The sequence below is a fragment of the Halichoerus grypus genome, chromosome 2 (assembly GCF_964656455.1).
Source record: "Halichoerus grypus chromosome 2, mHalGry1.hap1.1, whole genome shotgun sequence".
In the NCBI taxonomy this organism is placed as follows: Eukaryota; Metazoa; Chordata; class Mammalia; order Carnivora; family Phocidae; genus Halichoerus; species Halichoerus grypus.
Window position 1 is genome coordinate 195,853,939 of NC_135713.1, and position 27,595 is coordinate 195,881,533.

Below are 27,595 nucleotides of genomic sequence, written 5' to 3' on the forward strand. Positions count from 1 at the left end.
GAGGACAAAAAGTAAATGCTAGATTCTGCTTGCCCTTCCTTCTGCGTTCCAAGGCAGTGAGGCGCGATGGTGGCAGTTTTCTCTTTAGATCAAAGGAGAGTTCGTTTTCTGCCACTTGGGTTGAATGATCTTGCTTCCCGTCAACCTGGATTCTAATCTTGCATTACCACCGCTTGCAGGAAAGAAAGCTAGACAGAGGGGCATCTTTTCCTGCTCTTCCTTCTTACTCTACCAATAGGAGTCAGCAGTTTTGCTCATTCTCTCTTCCCACTCGACAGTCTTTACTCCACTTCTGCGACATTCCCAATATTTGGGTTTCAAGTAAGGGCAAGAGAATGACAGTCTTTTTTAAGGTCCGGTGATGGGCAATCTGTTCCAGGGAAATCTGGATGTTATTACAAGTAAAAGCAGGAGGGGGATGGGAGACAGTTCTCTTTTTCAGGGTGCCCGAACCAGACATTCTGACAGTGTTAAAAGTCCTATGAGCTTAGTCTACCCTTGAACTTCTTTGAATGGGCAAATAGTCAACGAATTCTACTCGATTAATTGCAAATACTGAGACTCTTAATGGATGATGGAAGTTAACAATTCAAGGTTTGTTGGTACCTGTAGAGAAAAATGATGTTTGCCTCACCTGGGCCTCTTGGTTTCTAAACCAAACCATCCCCAAATCAGTCAGTCATGGTCACATTCATCCGTGCAATTCTGAAAGATTTCTGCGGCCACAAGGGCACAAAGGGGAAAGTTATTAAGACAGAAACAAGTGGAGTCTTTATTAAATTCTGTGAAAGGTATAAATAGGTTATCGTTAATTGCACTTGGAGCCACCATAGGTTGATAATTAAAATTTTCAAAAAATTTAAAGAGTTAATTAGGCCCCAAATCCTGAGTCAGACTAACCAAAATAGGAATCTCAGTTAACTACTAGTATTCAAGTATCGGTGATGAACAGTTTGAAATTTAACAATTACGTATGTTACGCCTGAGAGTATTTTTGAGAATTTCAGGTTTGATGAGAGGAGATTGACTTCGCTATTTTACCACACCTTCTAATGCAGGGGCACAACGTTTTCATTTATTTACTCTTTAAGTCCACACCGACCTCATCAAACGCTCAACAACAAGGCTTCCTCCCTGGCTTCCAGCTGTGGCTACCGAGGATTCCTTTGTCCTTTGCAAGTCTTACAATTTACATCTAGCAGGATGCTGTGTGGCATACTTAGGGAATCCTATTATATGGGAAGGTACTTAACCACATGCACACTCAGAGATCGAAGGAACATGTTTGAGGGACAAAGCAGTCTTTTTCTATATTAGAAGATTCTTTAAAAAAAAAAAAAAAAAACCCAAATGAAAATATAAAACCCCATGAAATATTCATAGGAAGTTACTCTAATTTGGGCCGACATGGCTTATCTGAAGAGTGTATGCCAGGTAAATTCAGGGTGGCTCTTTTCTCAGGGTCTGGAAGCGTGAGAGTTTCTGGGGCTGACTTCTTCCGGGGTCGATCTTTGGGCACAGACAGAAATTCTGGGGCGTCGGTGGAGAGAGGTGTGGATGGAGCACTAGAAGGGGCGCTGCGGACTGAGGAAGGCAGCAGGGGAATACTCGAGATAGAAATTGCAGGTGGGAAAACGCCAATTTTCCTGTTGGTGGCTTCCTGAGTGGCTCGTTCAAATTCTCGGACTTCATCCATTGTCATGTCTTCAAAGAAAAAAAAAATAGAAAGAAAAATGACCAGTTATTTAGGAGAGATGCAAATGGATTTACCTCCATGCCTGATTATAAGGGAACTACAGGAATCCTAGCATAAAGAGGCCTGTCCAGACTATAAACCCAAATTATCACTGAAATGCTAAACCCTGAATTTTTTTTTTTTTACTAAGGCGTAAACCTCTGAAAAAAAATATTCCTTTATGAATATCCATCCAAGATTTTCCAAAGCACTCTTCAGGGAGTAGTGTAAGTATTCCGAATAAGGACGGGTCAGGAGAGTACAGAACCAGACCAGGGAAGTATCTGGGTGTATGTGTGTATGCGTGTGTGTGTGTGTGTGTGTGTGTGTGTATGTGTGTGAGCTGTTGGCATGGTGTGATATATGGAGCTATTACTAGACCTAGTCATCTTTTCTATAAAGGAAGTCTAGTTCAAGCAATCGATGGCCCAGAAATGATACATACTATTACCTATTTTAGGGCATGCAATTACAAGTACACCTTTATAGGAGAAATAGGCAAATCATCAGAATTTCTTCTTATTCAATAAATATACTTTTTGCATTCTGGGGGTTACTGGTTTCCTGACTGTGTACCCATCCTGAGATTGTTTAAATACTGTTTTAATTAATTCAGCTTAAAAAACAAAGAAGATAATGACAACAACCACAAACCCTGCTAATTATCCCAAAGCCAAGAAAAATAAAACCATTTTTTCAAGGAAACATAAAAAAAAAAAGCATTATTTGGCATTCAGGAAACAAATTCAGTGATGCCTCATTAAGAGGAATTGTCAGGTGATGTAGATTTTCTAAATACCTAAAATGTTTTTATTAAGTGAGAAAGTAAAAAAAAAAAAAAAAAATATATATATATATATATTTTAAATGTAAATCTCTCCCTAACTTCTTAATTTATTTTTAAAAAAGATTTTATTTTTAAGTAATGTCTACACCCAATGTGGGGCTTGAATTCATGACCCCGAGATCAAGAGTCTCACACTCTTTCGACTGAACCAGCGAGGCCCCCACCAATATATTGAACGTATTATATACACTTGCTACCATTTAGACATAATATATTGAAAATATATTAACACTGTAATGACTTCTCTATCAGGGCTTATTTGGTTTTTTGTAGTTTGAGATCTCTTCTCTCTTTCTCTCAGAAACTCTATTACTATACTGTCATTACTATTGTTATGGTTCTTATTAATTACTCTCTGGCTAGCCCTGGTATCCTTTGTCTTTTTTATTTACTGGTAACAGAGAAAACAGGTAACTGGGCTTATTGGAAAAAGCACTGAGTGAAAGCCTAAGGGCTTGTCCTTGAGTAAAAGGGGAAATCTGCTGCCCATGGATTTTCTACATGAATTTTAGCTTCCCACAGACCCATTTTTCATTCTTGTCCTCTCCCATGAACCTAGTGGTGGAAGCTTCATTAGATGATATTGCATAAGCTAACATGAAACAATATATCCACTTTGGAAATATTAACTATGGAATGAATATTCATAACATGGTATTAATCATTAAGATATATATTATATGTATATGTAGTATATATAAGGTCATATTATAACATGAGCAAGCCAGAAATATTTTTCTTTTTTTTAAAATTTTTTATTTAAATTCAATTTAGTTAACATATAATGTGTTATTAGTTTCAGGGGTAGAATTTAGTGATTCATCAGTTGCATATAACACCCAGTGTTCATTACATCAAGTGCCCTCCTTAATGCCCATCACCCAATGACTCCATCTCCCCCAGCCCTCCACCCCCATCTTCCCTCCAGCGACCCTTGGTTTGTTCCCTATAGTTAAGAGTCTCTTATGGTTTGCCTCCTTCTCTGTTTTTATCTTATTTTATTTTTCCTTCCCTTCCCCTATGTTCATCTGTCAGAAATATTTTTCAAAAAACCAAAATCCTTAAGAGGATTTCCTGGAGCAATTGTTAAAACATTATGAAAGGAAAATTTTTTCTTACAAAGGAAATAAAATATGATTGTTTTGATATCATATACAACTTAGAATATAACAAGAAAAATTGTACCTATAAATTTGCCACTTTAAAAAATACTAAGACTATTAAACAAGCTAAGAAATGAGATTAAGTTTTTAAAAAAGAAATATGCACTTCAAAGTAAAATTGAGACTCTCAGAAAAATTTCAGTGAATGGGGTATGTTTCTGCTATAATAAACAAACATCTTTGAAAAATTAGACTTTCTACACAAGTGGTAGAGTATAATGCTCTACTCCACATATCCAGCAGGGGGCAGAAACCATCCAAAATACAGAATTTCGATTTTACATTCCCCGAGTCTCTTAGAAGTTCCCTTCCTTGAAGGAATGGAAACTGCTCAATGGAAAAGGAGACTTAACTTTCTCATTGCCATGTTCATGGATGTTAATTTTGCATAATTTCAATCCAATGTGTCCCTACTCAGGCTGAGGATTTAAATTTTACTGAGCACCCATGCAGTTTGTTATTTGTGATGGACAGCAACCTCTTGATTTCAACTGTTTTTCATGACGATAGCGAAGAAAGACAATGGAAAAATAAATGATCTCCAATTTGATGGAATTCCAAAGAATAAGGGAAATGTCGTAAGCACTCAAAATAACCACTCTGTGTAACTTCTGAGGAGATAGGCATCTCTTACACTGAAGTCATGGGAACGACAGTGAATTGCAGCCAGAGAATGCATGGGGCTTTCCCATGGGAGAACCATTCTAGGTATCACCGTCTCCATAGTAAACTGACTTTCTAATGGTAATAAAGGCAGTACGACAGAAAGACCAAACAAAGAGCCTGAAGCTAAAAACCATAAGAGCTTAGAATGAGAAAAGCCAGGCGCTTAGAATCCTTTGGAATGCGGCATCTCCCCCTTTCCTCTGGCTTCCTTTGTCTGATCACACTTCTAAGCAAGCAGCTTTCAGAGGGCGGCTGACGGAGAACTAGAGTCATTCCAAAAAGAAAAGGGAATTTAAAATGATGGGACTTCCAAGGACAGTTTCCTTAACGAGTATTTCTAACGTTAGAACAGGGACAGAGGGAGAAGGGAAGTCCTATTGGCAAGGGCCTGTGCACAGAGAGGAACATCCCAGGTAAGCTGACCCCAGAGCCTTCCGCAAATCCAATCACTGCATGCAACACGGGGAGGAAACGTCAGGGCCACCTGAGCCTCAAGGGTAAGCCACATGCACTTGAGCCTTGCAGGGCACCCTCCAAATACGTGCTCTAAAAACTGAACCCGAAACTTCCAAAGTGCAACCAAAAAGATCGTCACAATTCTAAAGCACCCATTTACAACCATAGCCGTTGCTCAATTGTCTTTACCTACATTATCAACTTCCTAAAAATCTAATAGGTACTGTTCTGGGGTGTGGGCTAGCAGACACGCGGGCTCAAGCTGATACCCAAAGAGATCACAGTGCTGGCCAAAGATACATACAAATGACTTGATGACATTTTCTCTGTTATCTTAGCTCCTCTTCATTAGCATGAATGATTGATATTTAAAATATTTAAAATGCTGGCATGTACCATACAGTCAGCTCTCAATTTCCAGTGTGCCACTAAATAACCTGTGGCTCTCTGAGTCTCATCTTGAGTCCCAGGCTGGATGGGCTACGTGGCCCCACACATGCCCAGCTCACCGCACCTTCACTTCTCAGCCAGTGTGTGCAGACTGCAGCCCCGTCTTGAGATTAACCGAAGCAAAAAGGAAAGGATTGGCTAGAACAGCTATAAGGAGCCACAGAAAGCATTTCAAAGCAAATGTAAAGAAATCTAAAACACCAGATGAGCCACAAGCTGTCCCTTGAATGAATAACTTGAGCATTAACTATATTTTTAAAAGTTACCGTCACGATATTCTAGTTTTCAGATGACACCTGCTTTGTCTCCTCTCTTTCACGGTGCAGGCCATTCACCAGCCACAAATGTTTCCACTCTCCACGTTCTTGGGTTTTATGAGCGGAAAAATAACCCCCAAATCAAGCGGATTTTTTAAGAATCGAAAAATCTAGAAGCAAGAGGTGACACTGTCCAGTTTAGACCCAGCTCAGGTTCTTCACCAACAGCCTCTGGGTGACGACATGTTTTTGTGTGGAACGTTGAGAACTGAACGTCTGCAGTATTTTCAAAGATCAGTTTAAGTGTACGTTTGGTAAAGGGTGGGCAACATGTTTTAAAAATTCTACATACACTTGTTTGGGCATGGCTCTCTATGTCATCCACAGTGGAGGAATGCTGATTGCAAACTTTTATGTTGGTTTGTTCATGCATGTTTTTCTCGTATTCCCGAACATCATCCATTGTCATATCTGCAAAAAGGTCAAGACGTTGGCAACTACTGTTATTAAATGCAAACTTTCAACGGGGAGACTTTAGGGAAAGACGGTAGCAGAAGCCAAAGAGAGGTTTAAAAAAGCAGGGAATTCACTAACTTTATGAAGAGTACGTCATAAAGTTAGCTAAACCAGCCAAAGGGGGAGTGAGTGCTAGGAAGTTAAGTCGAAACAGTCTTAGAACAGAGAAGAGTGGAAATTATTTAGGGGTGAATCTTGTAAAGTGAGCTAGATGGGTGGAGAGTATTAGCACGTGAGCAGTGCCATAGCCTGAGATCTCCTAAAGCATTCTTAGAAGATCCCGATGGGGACAGGGTCAGGTTTGTTTGCTTTAATACTTACCTGGCAGATACCTTTCAAAATAGATTTGGAGATTTCCTTAAACCAATGCATTCGACAAGAGAAAGGGCACTTTCATTGCTAGTACAAGGAGACATGACCGAAGGCAGACACATGATGTTTACCGGGACCAGGGGCATTTGGTTGCAATGCTCACAGGGAGCTGTATTTCTGCACAGGATTCATAGTGTCAGAGAGTGCGGGTCTGTATCGAACTTCAAGTCTAGTCTAACAGCTTGGAGATGGCTGGCGCTACTTTCACCCACACTGATCTATAAATAAAATGGCACATGACATTATGATTTTGGGCCTGAGTCTGTAGTTTTTCAGCATTTCAGGATAACGATCTCTTCATCCAGTGGTTCCCAATGGGGGACAATTTTGTGACAGTAGGGGCCTGTGAGGCCTTGGAATAACCTACCACTGCCCATTCTTAACAGGGAAGTATCGGGTCCAAAATGTCAATGGTGCCAAGGTTGAGAAACCCTGTCTAAATCCAACTGATGAAAAACTGCGTTAAGCAAAGAACCCATCCGTCTTCAGTATATGAAATGCACACAAATAACAATTACACTCACTTGAACTGCATCTGCTGTTTTATCCTCCATTCCCTACCCGCTCTTTGGTTACTTGACAACATTCTATCAGCAATTTTCCCAGACTGGCATCCCTCTGGTGCGGTCATGGCGGAATTGAACTTCATGCCTCTCTACAAGGAACGTATGCTTGAATAATTGGTTATTCGACCACCCTGATCGCGAATTAGCTTGGTGGGGATTCAGAGCGGGTATTCACGCTGGAAATTTTTCCTTAAGTACTTCCTGCATCATGTGGTTTGGTGGTCTTTTTATATCAATCCATGTATGTCATGTGAGATTCTCTTCATTTCCACAGGGCACACGTGCCAGAACTTTATGATTCAGTTCAGTGCGGTCTGGGGCCAAGAGGGAGGGCGGCTCTAAATCCAGACCTGGGCTATTTTATTTAGCTGATGATCACCCCGCCCCCACACCCCAAAACCTTAGATCACAAATGTTGTCCATAAGCAATGTAAGTATAAAGGATGCTAAGCAGCAGTCTAGCCAAGCAAAGAGCATGCTTTTCATCGAGGGAATTGGAAAGCAACAAACACATGCTGCTTTGTAATGAGAACAAATGTATCTTAGTTAACAATAAGAGCATATTCATTCAGTGCAATCACTTTAATTCCAAAGGCTGGTTATCAAAATTTCCTAAACACAAATACACCTGGAATGAATACTGAGGTCATTTTTAAGCCAGAAGTTTAAGATTTAGAGAAATTTCTCTATACATATGTTCATTAGACACTTTCTCCCCCTCCATTACCCCCCACCCCCCACAAGACAGTAATTTGGAAAACGAAAACAAAGGCATTTTAGTTTCTTTGTTCTAGTGAATCCCGACAGAAATTGTTCTTTATCTTTAATTAGCTCAGTGTTAAGAGAGGGGCTTAAACGGTGTGACTGTGTGCTTTCAAAGATGTCTCAATTTTGTAGTTGTGAAGAAGGGTTTAACAACAAAGACAGTCATTACTGCCTTGTTCATAATAGTGAAAAATGGGAAAGAACCCAGGGGACAGACCATACTACGAAACCATTAAAAAATGATGTAGAAGAGTATTTAACACTATAGAGAAATGTCCTTTGCATATTGTTAAAAATAGGAGGTAAAACAACTGTACACATTCTATGAAATCATCTCTGTTGGAAAAGCATTATATACATTTTAAAAAGACTAAAAGGATACATTTTAAAATGTTAACAGTGACTGTTTCCAGGAGATGGAATTATAGATAATTTTCATTTTCTTCCTTTTGTTTGTATTTTCTACATCAAATATGCTGTACTTGTGTAAGAATGAAAAAAAGAACCTTATTTAAAATTGATTACTTGGGGTCAAATACCATCAGTTTGGAATTGGTAAGGAGAAAATATAGTTTTCTAGAATTTCGGCTCATTCCACATACATGATCCTTTTTGTTGTTGTTGTTGTTAAAATGGAAGAGTTATGAAACAAAGTTTCAGGAAATTGCATCTAAAAGAAAAAAATCTCCCAATTAGACTACAGAAGAATGAACGTTTCTAGTAAGGTGGTTCTCTAAAAGATGGTGATAATTGGGTCCCTACTGAGGAAGGAAAATACGTTGTTCTGAATCCTGAGTTCTCCCCACGTATCATGCATACTTATGGAAATGATGTAAATATTTCCAATATTCCTTAGTAATTCATGGAAAGCCTAATCAAGTGAATATATTCCTGTTTAGGTTTTCAGGTAAAATGCATTATGTCTTGCTTCTGCAAAGTATATTACCCCAAAACTATATAGGAATCAATTTTTTAGTAAATTCAATTGCATTGCCCAATGACAGATTATACTTTCAGAGATGGTTCATCTTCATTATGGATTGATTTTCAATGACCAGAGAGTGACTTCTAACAGTTTAGGTTCAGACCTCTCGGTTTCCAGCAAACAACTACATATGTGTATCAACGAAACTCTTCAAGGAAACTTACATCCATTATTTTGCAAAGAAACTAATAAATAATCACCCCTTAGTATATAGATTTGAAAGGTCATAATTTACTTTTCGGAAAGAAGGTTTCTCAGATAAAAACTTCTAAGCAAGCAACACAGGGCTAATTCCCTGATTTAAGAGAACACTGTAACTAGTACGATATTTCTGCTGTTAAGAAACATACATCATAGTATCTTTGACACCAGGCTGTTGGAGGCTCTCTCTCTCTCTGTTTATATCTATAAGTGACACGATGAGCACTGGGAAGTATGCTGGGGGCATGAATCCCCTCCTCATTACCCTTCAGTGGCACAAGATTTCGCTTCTTTGCCCTCTTGTGAGCCCATTTCTTTCCTTCTCTTTCCTACCCTCCTTCAGATGAGGGGAGAGCTGATCTGCTCCAGCCAAGTGGAGGTCACATGGCCTGAGTAGAGCCTCCTCTGCCGGGTGACTGGGCTGAGACGGGCACCACCACCTCTACTTCCAGTCCAGCCTTGTCCAAGAAGCCCTGGGGGATTTGTTGAGGAATCTGCTTTGATATCCTCAACTGTGAACTAAAAGCTTTCTATCTATCTATCTATCTGTCTATCTATCTATCTATCTAGATATCTATCTATCATCTATCTAGATATCTAGATATCTATCTATTTGACAGAGAGAACACAAGCAGGGGAAGGAGCTGAGGGAGAGGGAGAAGCAGGCTTCCCTCTGAGCAAGGAGCTCGATGCGGAACTCGATCCAGGACCCTGGGATCATGACCTAAAGCCAAAGGCAGATGCTTAACCGACTGAGCCACCCCAGGCGTCCCTAAAAGCTTTCATTTAAGAACAAAATATACCTCCGCTCTATGAGGCTTGGTCAGCTTCAACCATTTTCTGCCTTTTTTTTTTTTTTTTAAATAAAATAAGGGTTTCAGTGCTTATTTATTGAATCACTCAATTAATGCATGAATTATGTTCCAGAGAAATAATTCAAATAGTACTGATTTTTATTGAGAAAAGAGTTTAATTCCTTTTAACCTCTCCCACTAATCCTATTCTTTCTGGATGTAACCACTGTTAAGAGTTTGAGGTACAGGTTGCCAGATGTTTTTCCTATGAATTTACATGTATATTACTGCACACACATATAGTCTCATTTATTTTTAAATTTATGGAATCGTACTACGGTATACTATCCCATTTTTACTATACATATTGTCTTTTTTATTTTTTAAATATATTTTTAATATAGTTTTTAAATATATTTTTAAGTAATCTCTACACCCAATGTGGGGTTCAAACTCATGACCCTTAGATCAGGAGCTGCATGCTCTTCTGACTGAGCCAGCTGGGTGCCCCTAGAACTACCTTATTCTTTTTAACTGTTGCAAACAATATTCACAGTCTGGGTGTATCATAATTTATTTGATCATATTCCTGTTAATAAACATTTATACTGAGACTAATTTCCAGCTTTTATAAGTAATACTGCCCTGGATAGCTTTGTACCGACATTCATGAGCACATGTACATTTCTTAAGATTAAATTTCTGTAAGTGGAATTGCTGGATCATAGGCTATTTGTATTTATCCTTTTTATAGAGACTGTTTATTTGTTCTCCTACCTTATCCAAAACTGGATGTTATCACTATCTTAAATTTTTTGTTATCAGATGAACAAATGTCATATCATTTTCATTTTCATTATATTTCTTGTGATTAGGACCAAGGTTACTGGCCATTTGTGGTTTTTCGATGGTTTACCTACTCATGTTCTTTACCTTTTTTTCTACTGAGTTGCTGAATTTTTTATTTATAGGACCTAATTATACATTATACATATTCATTCTCTGTTAGCTACTTAAGTTACAAAGATGTTGTCCTAGTCTTTCAACTTTGTCTCTGGTGGCAATTTTCTTTCAATCACTTCATTTTTTAAAGAAGGCAGGTTGATCTCACAGTTTGTGGAGGCAAGATCATACATTTCAAAGGATAGAAGTCAGTAGGACTTACAGAGAAACTACAGATGGCATGGAACACAATGTCTGCAAGCATTTTCCTTCACTGTATTACATAGCTGCAGCAGCTAAAATTTTATTTTATTTATTTATTTTTAAATATTTTTTAAAAGATTTTATTTATTTGACAGAGACAGACACAGCGAGAGAGGGAACACAAGCAGGGGGAGTGGGAGAGGGAGAAGCAGGCTTCCCCGCGGAGCAGGGAGCCCGATGCGGGGCTCGATCCCAGGACCCCTGGGATCATGACCCGAGCCGAAGGCAGACGCTTAACGACTGAGCCACCCAGGCGCCCCAGCAGCTAAAATTTTAATAAAAGAGTTATATACTTTCACTCAGTGACCTGCCCAATGCCACATGTTTATTTCCTTCTACAAACATTTTCTCTCCTCTTCTAGGATCCTCACCCTAAACAGAAGTAATTTTTCCTTATACTAAGTCAAAATGGAAGTCTTGAACAAGCAGTTGGGTTAGGGGTGGGGGGGAAGGCTCCGGCGACCATGAATGAGATCTGATACTCCTGTGGCTCTGACAAAATGCAAGTCATCCTTTGGGAAGTGTCTTTTTTTTTTTTTCTTCTTTTAACTCTTTACAATGATTATAAATTCAATACATGATTGTTAGAAATAGCTTAGGGGTTGCTCCACGTTTTTGTAGTGGAAGTAGCCAATCCTCAAGTCTTGGTGAATACTTTTTCTATGTAATTCAGACCAGTAGGATCTAGAATTGCAATGTACAGTAATGATTTTTTTCATAGATCTTAATTTGGGGAGGTAGAGAGAGTAACAGATCCCTTTGAAAATCTGATGAGAAGCTACGAGTTCTCTCCCCAGAAAAATGAACATTAAGCACACACACACAAGATGTTGCCTTAAGAGCCGTGGCACTGAAATTCATATTTCAGGAACCCGAAAGCCACTGGACAATGCTGGCTTGGTGAACTCAACCAGCTAATGCTAGTCCTTAAGTAGGCTTCTTTCTCCACTTTGAGCTTGCCTCTTTCATTATTAGGCCTGCTCTAGGGACTCGAGAATAATTTCTAAGCCACTTTCACGAGGGACTTTCATCTATACTCACCAGAACTACCCCCTATACTTTTTTGGAAGGGTCTGGATTTCAAAGATGTTCATGAGGTTCCACTCAATCACAGCCTCTCTCCGGCAAGCCTTTGTTCCTCTCTCAAAATACTGTCAGATTTGTGAAGCAAAACTATGCTTTTGTGAAACTGCGCTGCCTATTTTTATCTGCCCCCCTATCACCCCATCTTCTGACATGTGTTGTTTCTTCTCTGATTAGTGTTCCAGTCATGCAGGAGAGACCCAAGGCTCATGGATAAAGACCAATCAAGGCTTTGGGGAAAAACAAAACAAAACAAAAAAACCTCAACTCCTCCAACAATGGACATGGTTTATACTTTACAAGGAACATGAGCAGAATAAAATTTGTTTAGGGAATTAGTTATGTGACAGCCATATGCTCAGACTCAGAAATGATACAAATTAATCCTTGGGTAAGAAAAGATCAACCATCTACAATGTCCTTTTTTTTTTTTTCCTTCTTCTTAATTAAGCACTGGAGGTGGTTAGCTTAATTAGGGAGAAAGACACCCAGGGGTGCCAACGCCTACGGTGTAGGTTGAATACCGTACAAACACACGGCCAGGAGGTCAATGCGACTAAAATTCAGCCCTAAGCCAAGAGCACCTCCTGAATCTGCCCAGAGGGATGTCTTTCTAATTCTCACAAGGCACCAGAGCTTACCAGTTGGCCCAGAAGACATCTACCATTCTCTAATCTGTTTGGACTGAATTAATTAAACTGCCCGTTACAATCTAATCTGATTTAAAGTTGTTCTTAAACTTTAGCCAGAATCATCTGGAGGGCTTGTTGAAACACAGATTGCTGGGCTAGACCCCCAGAGTACCTGATTCAGTAGGTTTGAAGCGGAGCCTGAGAATCTGAATTTCTAACAAGTACCCAAGTGGGAACTGATGTTCCTGGCTGGGGGACCTCACTTTGCACCAGTGCTAAAAGCTACAGGCAAAGGGTTTTTGTTTGTTTGCTTGTTTTTTTAACTTTGGACCTTTTCCACGTTTACTAACGCGAGCCTCACTGAGCCCATAGAGACCAAAGAAAAATAAGCAACTTCAGGTAGCCAAAACTGAAGGCGGTCAGTGACACACCCATTTCCCTGAAAGGCCCACAGTCCCTTGCATTACCTCCAATAGGGGGCTGAGAAGGCAGTCTGTGGGCAGGGCTATTTCCATTCATTTGATTGAGTGAGTGTCTGCATCTAAGGAAGGAGCCACTGTTTTCCTGGCAAGCAGCTCAGCTGGGGGCAAGGGTGCCAGTGATTTACATGAAATTGATGGCATGGTTCTTAGACCCTCTGGCTGAGTGAAAAGGCTGCTTGTTTTGGTTGGAGCTAAGATTGTGTATATAGGGGGTGGAGACCTTCTCTGGGGAGCACACACTCCCCCATGATCTAGATCCACTAAAGCACACACTATTTTTCTGCACTCAGATACAGAAAGGCTTTTTGTCAATAGCCTCCTTGAGTTGTTAATGTGTCCACCTAAGCCATCCTGAGTAAATAGGTAGTTCTCCTCTGAGAGCTCTCCAGGACTGGAGGCCTCTATTTTCCTCTGATGCATTAGTCTAGTTTTGGGCCCCTGTAATAGTCTGAGGATTTTTTTTTTTTTTTGGACTAAAAGTCTTTAAGTCTCTTCCTCGCCCCTGGTGTGAAAGAAAAGAGTCGGCTTCCATTTTTTGTACCCGAGCTATTCACTTACTGGATGCCCATCCACGTTTTTTTTCTTTTTTTCTATATCTTGCCTCTGCTCAAACCCTCTTTTCTGATCAACAGGCTTGCAGTGTTTTGTCCTCTTAATCAGGAACCAGCTACCCTTTCTGATGCTGCCTTTTCTGGAAAGTCCTCTATGGCATTCTGGCTCTAGAGAGAAATCTATTAAAGTGCCCTGTCTCTTGGTCTTCAAAGTGGCAGATTCTTGGCCCATTCACTTGCCAATTTAATTTTTGAATATCCTTTTGATATTCCCTTAGTGTTGGTGGCAAGGACACCATGAGCTTAGAGGAGCCCAAGTTGGGAGAGACCAGTAGTTCTTAAGGTCTCTGCTCCCTTTCTAAGAATCTGAGAAAAGCTCCCCTGGGGAAAAACAAACAAACAAAAACCAACCAGAAAGATTTGTTTCATCAGGGGAAGTCATCACAGCAGACTCTCCCCTACCTGCCTCACAAAGACAACTATGGGAGACGTCATGAAAATGTGGCAAGCCAGGGTACCTGCTGCCTGCAAGCAGCGTCTTGGGGGGCCGTGGGGGGCTGGCGGTGTAAGAAAGAAATGACGATCTTTCAAAAGAAATCTCTTCCAGAGGTCTGCCTTTGGACAAACCCAAGGAGATGCATGTGCTCTTTGAAGATGCGGATCTGGGAAAAATGCAACAAAACAAAACAAAAACCCCAAACAAACAAACAAACAAAAAAACACACCCCTCCAGAACCACGTCTTTTAAGTGTGGCCCAGAAATAGCTAACAACATCATTGTCTTTACCCGTTCAGTCCAATGTAGCTTTTCACTTTAAATGTGATACCTGCTGCTAAGAGGGAAGGAGGGATTGCTGGAACAATGACAGAAAAGCACCAAAATGCAATCTAGGTTACACTCGGAACAAATTCAATGTGACTTAGGGAGAGGCCAAGGAGGAGGGCATTTCATTAGACGATCAGATCCAACCCAAGTCACCAACTGGATGTGTTCGTTTCTATTTATAGTCAAGGACACTGGCCTCTGACAACTGATTCTGGAATGTAAGAGATTTGTGTGGACCAAGCAACAGTGCCTGAGGATCTGGAAAGGGTGGTCCATCCATCATGGGATGAAGCAAACCTGATCTTCATTTATTGGAAATGTGCAGAACTTGTTTTACTCCTCCCAAATCGTGAAAAAAAAAAAAAAGAAAGAAAGAAAGAAAGAAAGAGGAAGGAAGGGAGGGAGGGAGGGAAGGAAGGAAGGAAGGAAGGAAGGAAGGAAGGAAGGGAGGGAGGGAGGGAGGGAGGGAGGGAGGGAGGGAGGGAGGAAGGAAGGAGCCACACAGTCTCAGTTAGGATGAAGGGGCACCTATATGCCTCTGCCTTTGAATTCTTGCAGAATCCTCATGTTTTTGGTGAGGGGGTGTTTCAAGTGTTCTCTGAATCAAAGGACTGCTTTTACTTGATATGATGCTTCAGACAGTTTTGATCTTGAATCAAAGTTTGGGATAAATTAGGATGGGCTTGAAACCCATCCAAGAGAGAATTCTGGAGCCCTGTGTTATCAGGTATGCCAGGATCAAACATACTGAGGTCCAACTTATTAGTGAAGAACAAAGTACGGCTGACCCTTCAACAATGAGAGCGTTAGGGACGCCAACACACACCCTCTCCCCCACCGAACTGAAAATCCATGTATCACTTCTGACTCCCCCAAAACTTAACTATTTTATAGCCCACTGTTGACCGGAAGCCTCACTGATAACATAAGCAATGGATTAACACATATTTTGTACACTCTATGTAATCAATTCTACATTCTTACAATGAAGCAAGCTAGAGAAAAGAAAATATTATTAAGAAAATCACAAGGAAGAGGAAAAAAAGAAAATCATAAGGAAAACACATTTATAGTACTATACTTACTGAAAAAAATCTGCATATAAGTGGATTTACACAGTTCAAACCCATGTTGCTTAAGGGTCAGCTGTATTATGGTTATTTTAGACAAAGCTTCTATCATTACATTCTCCCCCATCATGTTCCACAGACAGTGCTATTTCTACTTCAGGGGGCAAGAGTCCTGCCTTTGTTGTCTTTTTAGGTAGCATTTGAAGCCAGAGGGACTGAAGCCCAAATCAACAGGTTATGAAGTTGTTCTGGAAGTTATTTTGGGGAAGTTGACTTACCATACCACTCATCAACCCATGCAAAAGCCTGTCTATGTCCAATCAGCAGAATATCCCGGACCACCTAGAAAAGTAAAAGAAGGAAGTTGAAATAATACCACGTTTGATGAAAACTACCTGGAAAATAGATTGTTCCCAATCCTAGGAATCCTGGCAATTATAAATTTCTCCATCCCTCTGTCCATGTGATGGCAAATACAGTCTCACATACACAGATCATGGGCTCACTCACCTGCTCAGCCCTTTCATGGCGTGCTACACTTGCTGTAAATTAATCTCTTCATCTTAATTGAAAGTTGGACTGGGAGTGGGTACACACTAAACACAACTGGTTGGCAGGCACACAGCAATGACTGGACTGAATCTCTAGGCTAACCACCTGGAGCTTTTTCTCTTCATTTATCTTTTTTTAAAAATTAATTAATTTATTTATCTGAGAGGGAGAGAGCACAAGCATGGGGAAGGGCAGTGGGAGAGGAAGAAGCAGACCCCCCACTGAGCAGGGAGCCTGACACGGGACTCTATCCCAGGACCCTGGGATTATGACCCGAGCCGAAGGCAGATGTTTAAACGACTGAGCCACCCAGGCGTCCCCTCTTCCTTTACCTGAAACAGGTTCAACTTTTCATTTGTGGGAGGGTGTCTCTCACTATTGCTAAGAGGTCATGAATGTTGGAAATCTAGAATGCTTTTCTGGGTAGCAAGTGACTTCTAAGCAAAGAGCACTTAGTCTTCTCTGATGAAATATCCTAAATATTGGTCAAAATTTTTTTTTAATATTTGAAGGTGTGGGTTACAAGATAAGTAAATATCTTTTTGGGCGTGACTTTCATGTAGTAGACGGGGGAAAAAAGCAGTTTAGTCAACTATTACAGACAGAAATAAAATAGAGACCTCAACTAGCATAGAACATAATGGGAATGCTAAGAGACAAATAGAGACAAAAGGAATGAAATTGTTTCTTATGGTGACACATAATGGCCCTAGGAGACTAAGAAAGATCCATGGTTTGTGTGTGTGTGTAACGCTGTTCATGTGCCTTGATTTTATGGTATTCTTGGTGTCCTCTATAAATATGCCGTGTTACGTTTCTTGGATACTCATGCGCTCCCTTCAACATTCCTTTCTTCCTGCCAAACAAATCTAGCAATTGTCAAAAACCTTTTGTGAAAGGTTCAAGCACGTTTCAGTAAATGAAAGATTTTAATCTGGTGAATTTGCAGAAACAAGGGAAGCATTTATAATGATGTGTTTACTTCTCCACGCCTCTGGATATCTAGTGAAGCTTTTATGATGTGGAAGGAGGAAGTATGTCATGAAAATAAGAAACAACATGAAACCATACCCACTTGAATGCTGACTGTGTTAAATTCATGGAAATGAAAAGAACAGCATCGGGGCATCAGTAAAATATACCCTATTACATTAAGCACAACACAGCTGTCTGCTGGAAACAAGAATTCAATAATGTGCTAATGGTTCGCTTTCGAACATTTTTTTTCCCCCTTAACTGTGAATAGATTCTTAAAAAACAAAGGTGTTCAGATAAAGACGTCCCTGGTACTTTAAAACCATGCAAATACTAGCCTCGTATACTCATTAGCAACTCATGTGCCAGAGCAGGTGTGTTTTGGGGGCGTTGATAACACTTCCTTATATTTGGAAATGGGCAATAGGAAGGCCTTTTCCTAGAGCATAATTCCTACAGGTATTTTAAAGAAACAGAACCTCAAAACTAGCCAAAGTCACCTGCGAGAAAAGAAACACAGTGAGCCCTACAGCAATCTAAATAGGCTTTGTGAAAGGAGGACATGCTAAGTGCACTATATAGTGGCCTAGTAAGAGATCATTTTGGGTTAAAAAATAAGAGGGGGTGGGGTGCCTGAGTGGCTCAGTCAGTTAAGCGTCTGACTTTTGGTTTCGGCTCAGATCTCAGGTTCATGGGCTTAAGCCCTCTGTCAGGCTCTGCGCTCGGTGTGGACTCTGCTTGGGACTCTCTCTCCCTCTGCCCCTCCCCTCCTACTCTCTCTCTCTCTCTAAAATAAACAAATTACATCTTAAAAAAAAATACGGTGGGGTAGATGTTACAGGAAGTCAAGGAAGATACAGCCTAAGCCAAACACAGAGCTGAGGCTGGAAGATCTGGGAGCATCTTTGTGCTTAATAACTTGGGACACAGGGAAACAGGTGGTCCCCCCAAACTTGATTTCCATGTGTTTCACTCGGCTCCTGCTTCTGGGTGGGCAGAATGGGTTCTGGAGTGCAGCAAAGGAGCAGATCGACACACTTCTCTGTTTAAGAAAACACCAAAGCTCTCAAATATGTTCTAGAGTTTGCTATTATCATGAGCCAAAGTTCCATCTATTCCTTGGACCTCAAAACTTTATACATTTTATTGCCAATTTGCCACCAATCTTAGTAGACAAATCCATCTAAGTAACACAAAGCTCAGTGCATAACGGTTAAATTACAGGGCCCCTGAAAGAATTTCAGAAAGCTATTTTTTATCAGTTTTTAAGTGGAAAAATAAACAGATATCCAGCTTATCTGGAATGTAGAGACAACTCGGGGAGTATTTATTTTTATGAAAATGGGAGGCGTTACAAAGGGCAATGCTCAACATTGCATTTTCCATTTGTTTCCATGAGGGTAAGAGTCATGTCAGAAGCCCCTAACAAACTTAAATCATCACTAAGTCTTGTTCCTGCGACAAAATAAACATGTTTAGCTAAAGTGGGTATTCAATCGAAATCTGTGTTTTGAGGTTGTTAATAATTCTTTGGTAACAGAATTATTAAATGACCAGAAATACTGAGGTGCACCATCTAAAGGACCACTGGGATTTCTTATTTTGTCTCTTGGGGTGTCTTACCTTAGGTATCTATATTTGCAGGATCTTTTTTGTTTTGTTTTGCGAGAGAGGGAGAGAGCACATGAGCAGGGAGGGAGGTGCAGAGGAAGAGGAAAAGAGAGAATCTTAAGCAGCCTTCACGCCCAGGACGGAGCCTGATGTGGGGCTCGATCTCACAACCCTGAGATCATTGACCTGAGCCGAAATCAAGAGTCAGACACTTAACCAACCGAGCCACCCAGGCGCCCCTATATTTGCAGGATCTTTTGAGTGACAATTAGCTTGGGGGCCGTACACACACATCAGCCCTGTGCCTCTGCCCGGAACCCAAGTACCCGAGTACCAAGTACAAGTACTTCTGTCTGCAACTAGATTAGCCTGATGCCAAAGGGAAAAAGTATTTAGTATTGAAAGTCTAACTTCCTGAATATACTCACCCAATAGATGTAGAGGTCACAGAATGAGAAATGAGGTACAAAGCATAAATTAAACCTGTATGTAAAGTGCATTTTCACAAAAACAGTGTTTTCCAGATACAGTGATGTCATGTTGGCTCAGTAGTGGGCGTGTGTTGTATGTCGTGCACTCCAGCTTACAGTAAAGACAGTCACTGTGTCCCCAGTCCAGGAACTGCCATTCGTTCACTTACCTTGTGCACAAATTGTTCCACTCTGGTCTGAAGCCCCCAGACCTCGAACTTCACGGTCACCAGCTTGTAGGAACACATGATGGGTTGATGACTATCTCTCCAACCTTCCCTTAATTGTCCCCGTCCTGTCTTCTCTGACTTGAAGTGCTTGGGATCCTGGAAAAAAAAAACAACAACATATCAAAGAAATGGTAACTTAAAAGTTTAACCATCATTTAGAGGAAATGTCCAGAATGGGCAAATCCGTACAGACAGCAAGATTAGTGGTTGCCAGGGGCTGGGGTGACTACTAATGATAAAAGGGTTCCTGTTGGGGTGATGAAAATATTCTGGAATTAGATAGTGGTGGGAGCTGCATCGCTTTTGTGAATATACTAAAAACCCCTGAATTGTACACTTAATTAAAAGGGTGAATTATATACATCTCAATCAGAAAGGGACTCTGCAATGTAAATAAATGCTAAAACGATAGCTCGTCTATTCACGTGTCAAAAACGTGACTTATTTATTTTTAATTTTTATTTATATTTTTTTAAGATTTTATTTATTTATTTGACAGAGAGAGACACAGCGAGAGAGGGAACACAAGCAGGGGGAGTAGGAGAGGGAGAAGCAGGCTTCCCGGCCGAGCAGGGAGCCTGATGCGGGGCTCGATACCGCAAAAGGAGTGTATGATTTAATAAAGTAGGAGAAACGCATATATACATTTAAAAATATTATTTATTTTTCCAGCTTTGCTTTATTAACACATAACATTGTGTAAGTTTAAGGTGTACAATGTGTACAATTTAAAAAATTTATGTATAAGGTAATTTCCTTTTTTTTTTAAGATTTTATTTATTTATTTGAGAGAGAGAGCATGAGTGGGGAGAGGGGCAGAGGGAGAAGGGCATAGAGAAGCAGAATCCCCACTGAGCAGGGAGCCCAATGCGGGGCTCGATCCCATGACCCTGGGATCATGACCTGAGCCGAAGGCAGAGGCTCAACGACTGAGCCACCCAGGCGCCCCTATAAGGTAATTTTCATTAACATCAAGAAGACTTGGCCCTGGGGACTGCTGTCCAGCTCTGTATGGGGGCCTTCTACCACAACCCTGACCCCGTTGAGGGGGATGTAGGACTTTGGAGGGAAAGAGCCTCCCAAACACAGCAGAGGTCACAAGATGAAGCAGAATGGGGGTCTCCCCCACAAGTGAGACCCGGGAACCCTGTGCAGGAAGAGAGGTGGTCTGAGACACGTTACTGGATTAGCTCGGACTGCCCCTGCCCTTTTAACTCAGCCCAGACTGTGCCTCAGGGGTAGGCCTAGCAGGTGAAAGCAGGGTGCTTACAACCAAAGACCTTTATTCACTGGGGTCCGGCTGAGGCTCTGAGGGGCTTGCAGGCTGCCCTGCCTTCCCTTACAGACCTGCCTCTTGTGGAAGGGCCTTTGGCTGGGGTGGCCTCTTATACAACTGCAGCTCCCCCAGAAAACACGGCACACCCCCTAAGACCAACTTCCACACGAGGCTGAGGCTAGGCCTTCATGACATCCAGGCAGAGCCCTCAGCCTCCCCACCCCCGTTATCTATCCCTCTAGCTGACATTCCCTACCTTGCTGCTGGGGTGACCTCCCAAATGAAGACCCAATCCCATTGCTGCCTTCCTCAAAATCCATCTATAGCACCATGACTTCAGGATAATATTAAAACGCCTGGCATGAAGTACAAGGTGTTTATGTTCTTGCCTAGCTTTCTAGCATCTTTTCTGGACCACTATCCCACCATAAGCCACAACCTTTCCCTTCAGCCTTACAAAGCTCCTGCATCCCCATGCTCCGAAGCTCTAGAACCTTCTAGGCAAGTGTTAGTTCTTCCTGAAATTCCTTCTCCCCAGCCAACTCCTCCACTTTGCCTGACTCTTCTTTTTTTTTAAAGATTTATTTTTTTGACAGAGAGAGACACAGCGAGAGAGGGAACACAAGCAGGGGGAGTGGGAGAAGGAGAAGCAGGCTTCCCGCAGAGCAGGGAGACCGATGTGGGGCTCAATCCCAGGACCCTGGGATCATGACCTGAGCCGAAGGCAGACGCCTAACAACTGAGCCACCCAGGCGCCCCTTCTTTTCTTTCTTTAAGACTTCTTAAGACTTGGGATGCCTGGGTGGCTCAGATGGTAAAGCATTTGCCTTCGGCTCAGGTCATGATCGCAGGGTCCAGGGATAGAGCCCCACGTTGGGCTCCCTACTCAGCTGGGAGCCTGCTTCTCCCTCTCCCTCTACTGTTCCCCCTGCTTGTGTTCTCTCACTCTCTCTGTCAAATAAATGAATAAAATCTTAAAAAAAAAAAGTCTTCTTAAGACTTTAAGACATGAGCATCCCCCCCTCCCAGAATCCTGTCCTGTGTACTGCAGAATGAATGCTCCTCCTTTATGCTTCCAAAGCCTCTTCTGCCATGAACCTGGCAGGTGGGCAGGACTCTCATCATCGGTGTGCTTGTCCATCTCCACAAGACCAAAATCATCTTGAATGGCCATGATCCTGGTACATAACAGATGCTGAGTAAATGTTTGTTGAATGAATGCCTCAACTCTATTTAGACCCATCACACACACATGGCTGAGCACCAGAATTTAGCTACATTTGGGTAAATCCTTAAGTGAAAGACAGGTTAAAATTGCTATGTGCATCATTACAACCATTGGCAAGGATGTGAAAAAATTAGAACCTTCACACACTGCTGATGGGAAAGAAAAATAGTGCAGCCACTTTGAAAAACAATTGGGTAGTCCCTCAAAAGGTCAAACAAAGTGACCATGTGGCCCAGCAATTCCACTCCAAGATACCTACCCAAGAGAACTGAAACCTATGTCCATGAAAACTTGTATACGAATGTTCAAATTCATAATAGCAAAAAATCAAAAACAACCCAATGTCCATTAACCGATGAATGCATACACAAAATGTGGTCCATCCATACAATGGAGGATTACTCAGCCATTAAAAGGAATGAAGTATTGATCCATGCTCTAGCACCAATGAATGTCAAAAAACATTATGCTGAGTGAAAGAAGCCAGTCACCAAAGGCCACATTCTGTAATTCCATTTACATGAAATATCCAGAGTAGACAAATCCACGGAGAAAAAAGGTAGAGTAGTGGCCCAAGGCTGGGGAGTGGGGTGGTGAGGAGAATGACTACTATGGAAACAGTTTCTTTTGGGGATGATGAAAATGCTCTAAAATTAGATTTAAGGTGATGGCTTACAACTCTGTAAATATGCTAAAATTTAAATGGGTGAACTTTATGTTATGCAAATTATATAACAATAAAGCTGTGAAAAATACACAAATGCAATATAAAAACACACTATGTGAGACCTTGGTAGGATTTCTCAGGGTGTTTACTAGTTCCGAGTTTGCTGATTTACCTGCGTAAAATAATATTATAATAGTCATTATCCTACTTACTGTCATTATTCTAGTTTACTGAATGTGCAATGTAGGCACAGTAGAGAACCAGGTATTACATTATGCTCTCCCTCGACCTGGTTTTTTTGCCCTGGAAAGGTGTGGGAAGGCAGCCGCTCTGTGTGTGTGTGTGTGTGTGTGTGTGTGTGTGGCCTGGAAGGTGTGGTCTGTGTGTGGTCACAGAGCATTTCTTTCCACTCAGAACCAACTCAGCTCTCCTTTCCGTTCCCTGACCTTCCCCCAGGGTCCCTCATTTGCACTGGTTGCAATGGAAGACATTGGACCTGGGGGTAGAAGGGACCAGAGTGGGACAAATAAATAATTAATGGAATACCAAATTGACAAAAGAGATTCTGAAAGAGAAGAAGGAAAAGAGAGTGCATCCTAAGTATCCCAGGGGAGTGAGTGCTCTATGAAGTGAGGGGCTGGCAACTTGAGTATGGGTAGCATTTTCGAACCTTTGGCACCAGTGTTGTCATGCTGGATTTTTAGCACCTGAATCAACCCAGAAACTACCACTGAAATGATATGCACAGGCCTGGAAAGATTATGTTAATTTAATAACAGGATACATGAAAAAGGAACAAGCACAGGCTCCGGCTCATGGCAAGTGCTCAAGTGATGTTAACTATTATTGTACTTCCTAAAGCAGCCACAGAAGCATCCGAGGAACACGTGCAATCCCGCAGCCTAGGGCAGAGACACGAATGCCTTTCCAAAGCACCCTGGAGTTACTGGTAAAAAAGATTTGACAGTTTAAGGCCATGGGACTAAGGCTGGCCTACCCCCATGTTCCTATATCCTATAATGCCATTAAGAATAAAAAGAGAGGGGCGCCTGGGTGGCTCAGTTGGTTAAGCGACTGCCTTCGGCTCAGGTCATGATCCTGGAGTCCCTGGATCGAGTCCCGCATCGGGCTCCCTGCTCGGCAGGGAGTCTGCTTCTCCCTCTGACCCTCCCCCCTCTCATGTGCTCTCTCTCATTCTCTCTCTCTCAAATAAATAAATAAAATCTTAAAAAAAAAAAAAGAATAAAAAGAGAAGACCAATAAATCAAGGTGTAGCACCAGGGAGACTACAGTAGAAAATCTCCAAAGATGGCCTCCATCAATTCCTTCCCTTTCTGTGCCAGTATGCTGTTCCCCTCACTAGGAGTTGGAGGCTACCTCCCCTGACTTCAAACCTTGCGTGACCTAGAGCTTGCTTTGGCCAATTGCAAATGGCAGAAAAGATACTGTGTCAGTTCAGGCCTCTAAAGGAAGCTAGAAGCCAGAATTGTGACACAATGTAAAAAGTCTGGTCTGATTACCCTGAGGCCACCATGCTGGGAGGAAGCCCAAGCTAGCCTTGGGGAGAGGTGCTCGCCCGCTCCAGCTGAGAAGCCAGGCATGGGAGTGAACAGGTCAAATCTGGTATTTCAGTCCAAACATATGCAATGAGGAACAGAAGATCTGCCCAGCTAAGCCTAGTCGAAGTTGCAGAATTGTGAGAAGTAATGCACCGTTGTAAACAATTAAGCCACTAAATTCTGGGGTGGATGGTTCCTTAGCAAGAGATAACAAAATAGATGCACCACATGGATTACAAAACAGGTGCCATCACTGGGTTCACCATCGATGAAAAGAATGAATGCTGTTTTGGGTTTTTTTTACAGAACACACCAGAAGTTCATACAATAAACCACATGCCTGAAAGTCACAAAGAAGGAAATTTACAGCTGCCAAGCAGTTCATGTGAGTTCAAATGTAGGGGTTGGAGTTAAACAGGGAAGGTTGGTTTCTTTCCCCATCTTCCTACTGACTTTCCAACAATAGGCACATGAGAAGTACTATTATCAGCACGTGGACAGTAACTATCTTGAACCTCAGAAGACATGGCCTCCATGCTTTGGCTGACCAGAATATGTATGGGCAAACCCTTGAGACCCTGAGAGGAGATTGTCTTTTTGAGTTAGCAAGTACGTAAACAAAGGACAATTCCAGAGCCGGCCAGCAGAGGAAAGCAGGAGGGCAAAACTCCCAGTAACCCAGACGTGTAGGAGACAAAGGAGCCGGCAAACAGAGCAAGGGGCCAGACACAGAAAGTGGAGAAAGGAAGTAAAAGCCATGGACGGGCTGTGGTCTGAGCTGCCTCCATGCCTCTGGGGTCCTGTGCAGGGGGTGTGAGAGAGGCCTGAAGATGGGAGGCCTCTGGGCCATCTGGCTGTACTCCACCCTGATTCATGGACGAGCCTCAGCTTGTTTCTTGGGCCCACCACTCCTGAGTTTGAAATAGCACCTATTCCAGAATCTTCATATACACTCCAGGTTCAAGATTCTCAAGAAATAAAAACAAGACTCTGCAATATTAAACATGGAACACTGGTGGATCACATTTCCAAAACAGTTAAGAATGACGGGGCCTCACTGCAAACATCAGCTCTGAATAAGACCGGAAAAGTAATTGTCTTCACAGCAAAAACTATGCAGATGCTAAAATCTATGTGTCGGTCCTGATCATACCACAGAAGCACTAGGTAACAGGGAGGGGACTAGAATCCCAGGCTCCCCTGATTCTAGGCCAATGTTCTTTCTACTATGTTTACTTTTAATGTTAAATAGCAAAGGGTGTTTTTGTTATAGCCAGATGCCAAAGAAGCAATTCACAATTGGGCTTTTTATGGTAACAGTGGGTTGATTTTTTTGCAAGTCTGGTGTCCTATCTACAGCTGCTGATTTCATCTAGTAAATCTTATACATGGCCTATAATTAGGGATACACTTTCAAAGAGAGGGAGGGAGGTAAGGGAGAGGATTTACCAGAGGACTCCTTTAATCAAAACTCAAGATGAACATCCAGCTGAATGCCTTTATGAGAAGATGGGAAAAAAAAAAAAAAATCAAACCACTGGGTCTTATCTGAGATATTCTGGTCACTGCAAACCTTTCTCCCTGGTCCTGTTCTACCCTTCCCCCACCCGTGCCCATGAATCCCTCACGCCCATATCCATTCCACTTGAAATCATTTTCTTCAACTCTCATTTTTCTCACTTGAGTTTGTGAACATAAATATCTAAATTGCCCCATTCACACATGAGTTGACCTTTCATCTGACCTTTTACATTTTTAAATAAATTTCTGGTTTGTGTTTCTACAGCTTTTGAACTATTTTGGTCCTGACTCAAGCTCTGTTATATGATTTACGTCATTCTTTATAAAAGACCTAGATTGTTTCTAGGTTTTATTTTTTTATTTTTTATTTTTTTAAAGATTTTATTTATTTATTTGACAGAGAGAGACACAGTGAGAGAGGGAACACAAGCAGGGGGAGTGGGAGAGGGAGAAGCAGGCTCCCCACTGAGCAGGGAGCCCAATGCGGGGCTCGATCCCAGGACCCTGAGATCATGACCTGAGCCGAAGGCAGACGCTTAACAACTGAGCCACCCAGGCGCCCCTGTTTCTAGGTTTTATTTTATTTTATTTTATTTTTTATTTTTTAAAGTTTTTTTTTATTTATTTGACAGAGAGAGACACAGCAAGAGAGGAAACACAAGCAGGGGGAGTGGGAGAGGGAGAAGCAGGCTTCCCGCGGAGCAGGGAGCCCGATGCGGGGCTCGATCCCAGGACCCTGGGTCATGACCTGAGCTGAAGGCAGACGCTTAACGACTGAGCCACCCAGGCGCCCCCTGTTTCTAGGTTTTAAACTTTCATTTCTCTATGTTCAAATGAAGCATGTAAACCTCCACCTTCATCTCCAATATTACAAATTCCACACTTGCCCACACTTTGTCTTTTTTATAATGACACCAATCATATTGGATTAGGGCCCACTCAACCTCATTTTAACTCGATTTCTTCAGTAAAGACCCTATCTCTAAATAAGGTTACACTCTCAGGTACTGGAGGTTAGGACTTCAACATATCTTTTCGGAGGGGGCACAATTCAACCCATAACAGTGGGTCATAATTTTCACAAGGCAACTCTTACAGAGTCCCCGGTAACCAACTCTTCTGTAGCCTGCACATTCACTGGGTCATGGAGCACTGAGCCTCACCCTGTCTGCAGGTGGATCCACTGGGTGACGGGGAAGCTCTCTGAAAGCAATGCTCTTGCCTCAGGCTGCTCCAAGTATAGCTTCCAGAGCCCAACAGCTGGCTGGGGGCTTCTAAATTCATCCACGATGAGAGCTCTAGCTCTGGAACCTATTGGTACTCCCCAGGCTTGGCAGATGGCAAATTGGACCCTCATAGATAGTTAAAGCCCATCTGTTTGGAGGGAGGTGAGCTGGTGCCAGGGCTGTCTCCCAGGCGAGACAGACCAAACTGGTGAAGGGAAGGAAAAATTCTTCCTCTACCTTTCAAGGTCTTCCAGCTGGACGAAGAATGAAATTTACATGAGAGAGATTTGTTAATCTAACAAGAGAAAAAAAAAAACTCCAAAGTTTTATTATGCATGCACAGAGGGCCAATAATGATGTTGAGACCTGAAGAAATGACCAAGGTAGGCCGTTTTCATACTTTTTAGACAAAGAGACAATAAACCTGTGAGGAACGGACAGGACCAAGAAAACTTCACTTTGGGAGCTTCCGTTAGGAAAGCATTCTAAACAGAATTTCGGCTGGGGTAGTAAACTGGTAAAAATGTAACCAGGTTGTCCATAGAGCTTTCTGCGCCTTGAATTTCCCATCTCTGGTGACAAGGATGTCTCTCGACCTGCTGATACAGGGCAGGTACCTTTCACAAGAGAGTGTAGTTCCTGCTTTCAGGAGGACAG

At 41.8% G+C, this 27,595-nt stretch overlaps 1 protein-coding gene across 1 annotated transcript in view; it reads right to left on the reverse strand.

The window, feature by feature from the left end:
- Positions 1-1,563: 1,563 nt before the first annotated feature.
- PITPNC1 (phosphatidylinositol transfer protein cytoplasmic 1) overlaps positions 1,564-27,595 on the reverse strand; it is a 239,116-nt gene continuing 213,084 nt past the window's right edge. Inside the window, exons 7-10 of the mRNA XM_036116160.2 lie at positions 19,402-19,557; positions 15,902-15,965; positions 5,927-6,045; positions 1,564-1,704 (exon numbers count right to left, since the gene is read on the reverse strand). Coding sequence (XP_035972053.1) covers positions 1,699-1,704; positions 5,927-6,045; positions 15,902-15,965; positions 19,402-19,557 — 345 coding nt within the window. The 3' untranslated portion in view covers positions 1,564-1,698. The remainder of the gene's footprint in view (positions 1,705-5,926; positions 6,046-15,901; positions 15,966-19,401; positions 19,558-27,595) is intronic.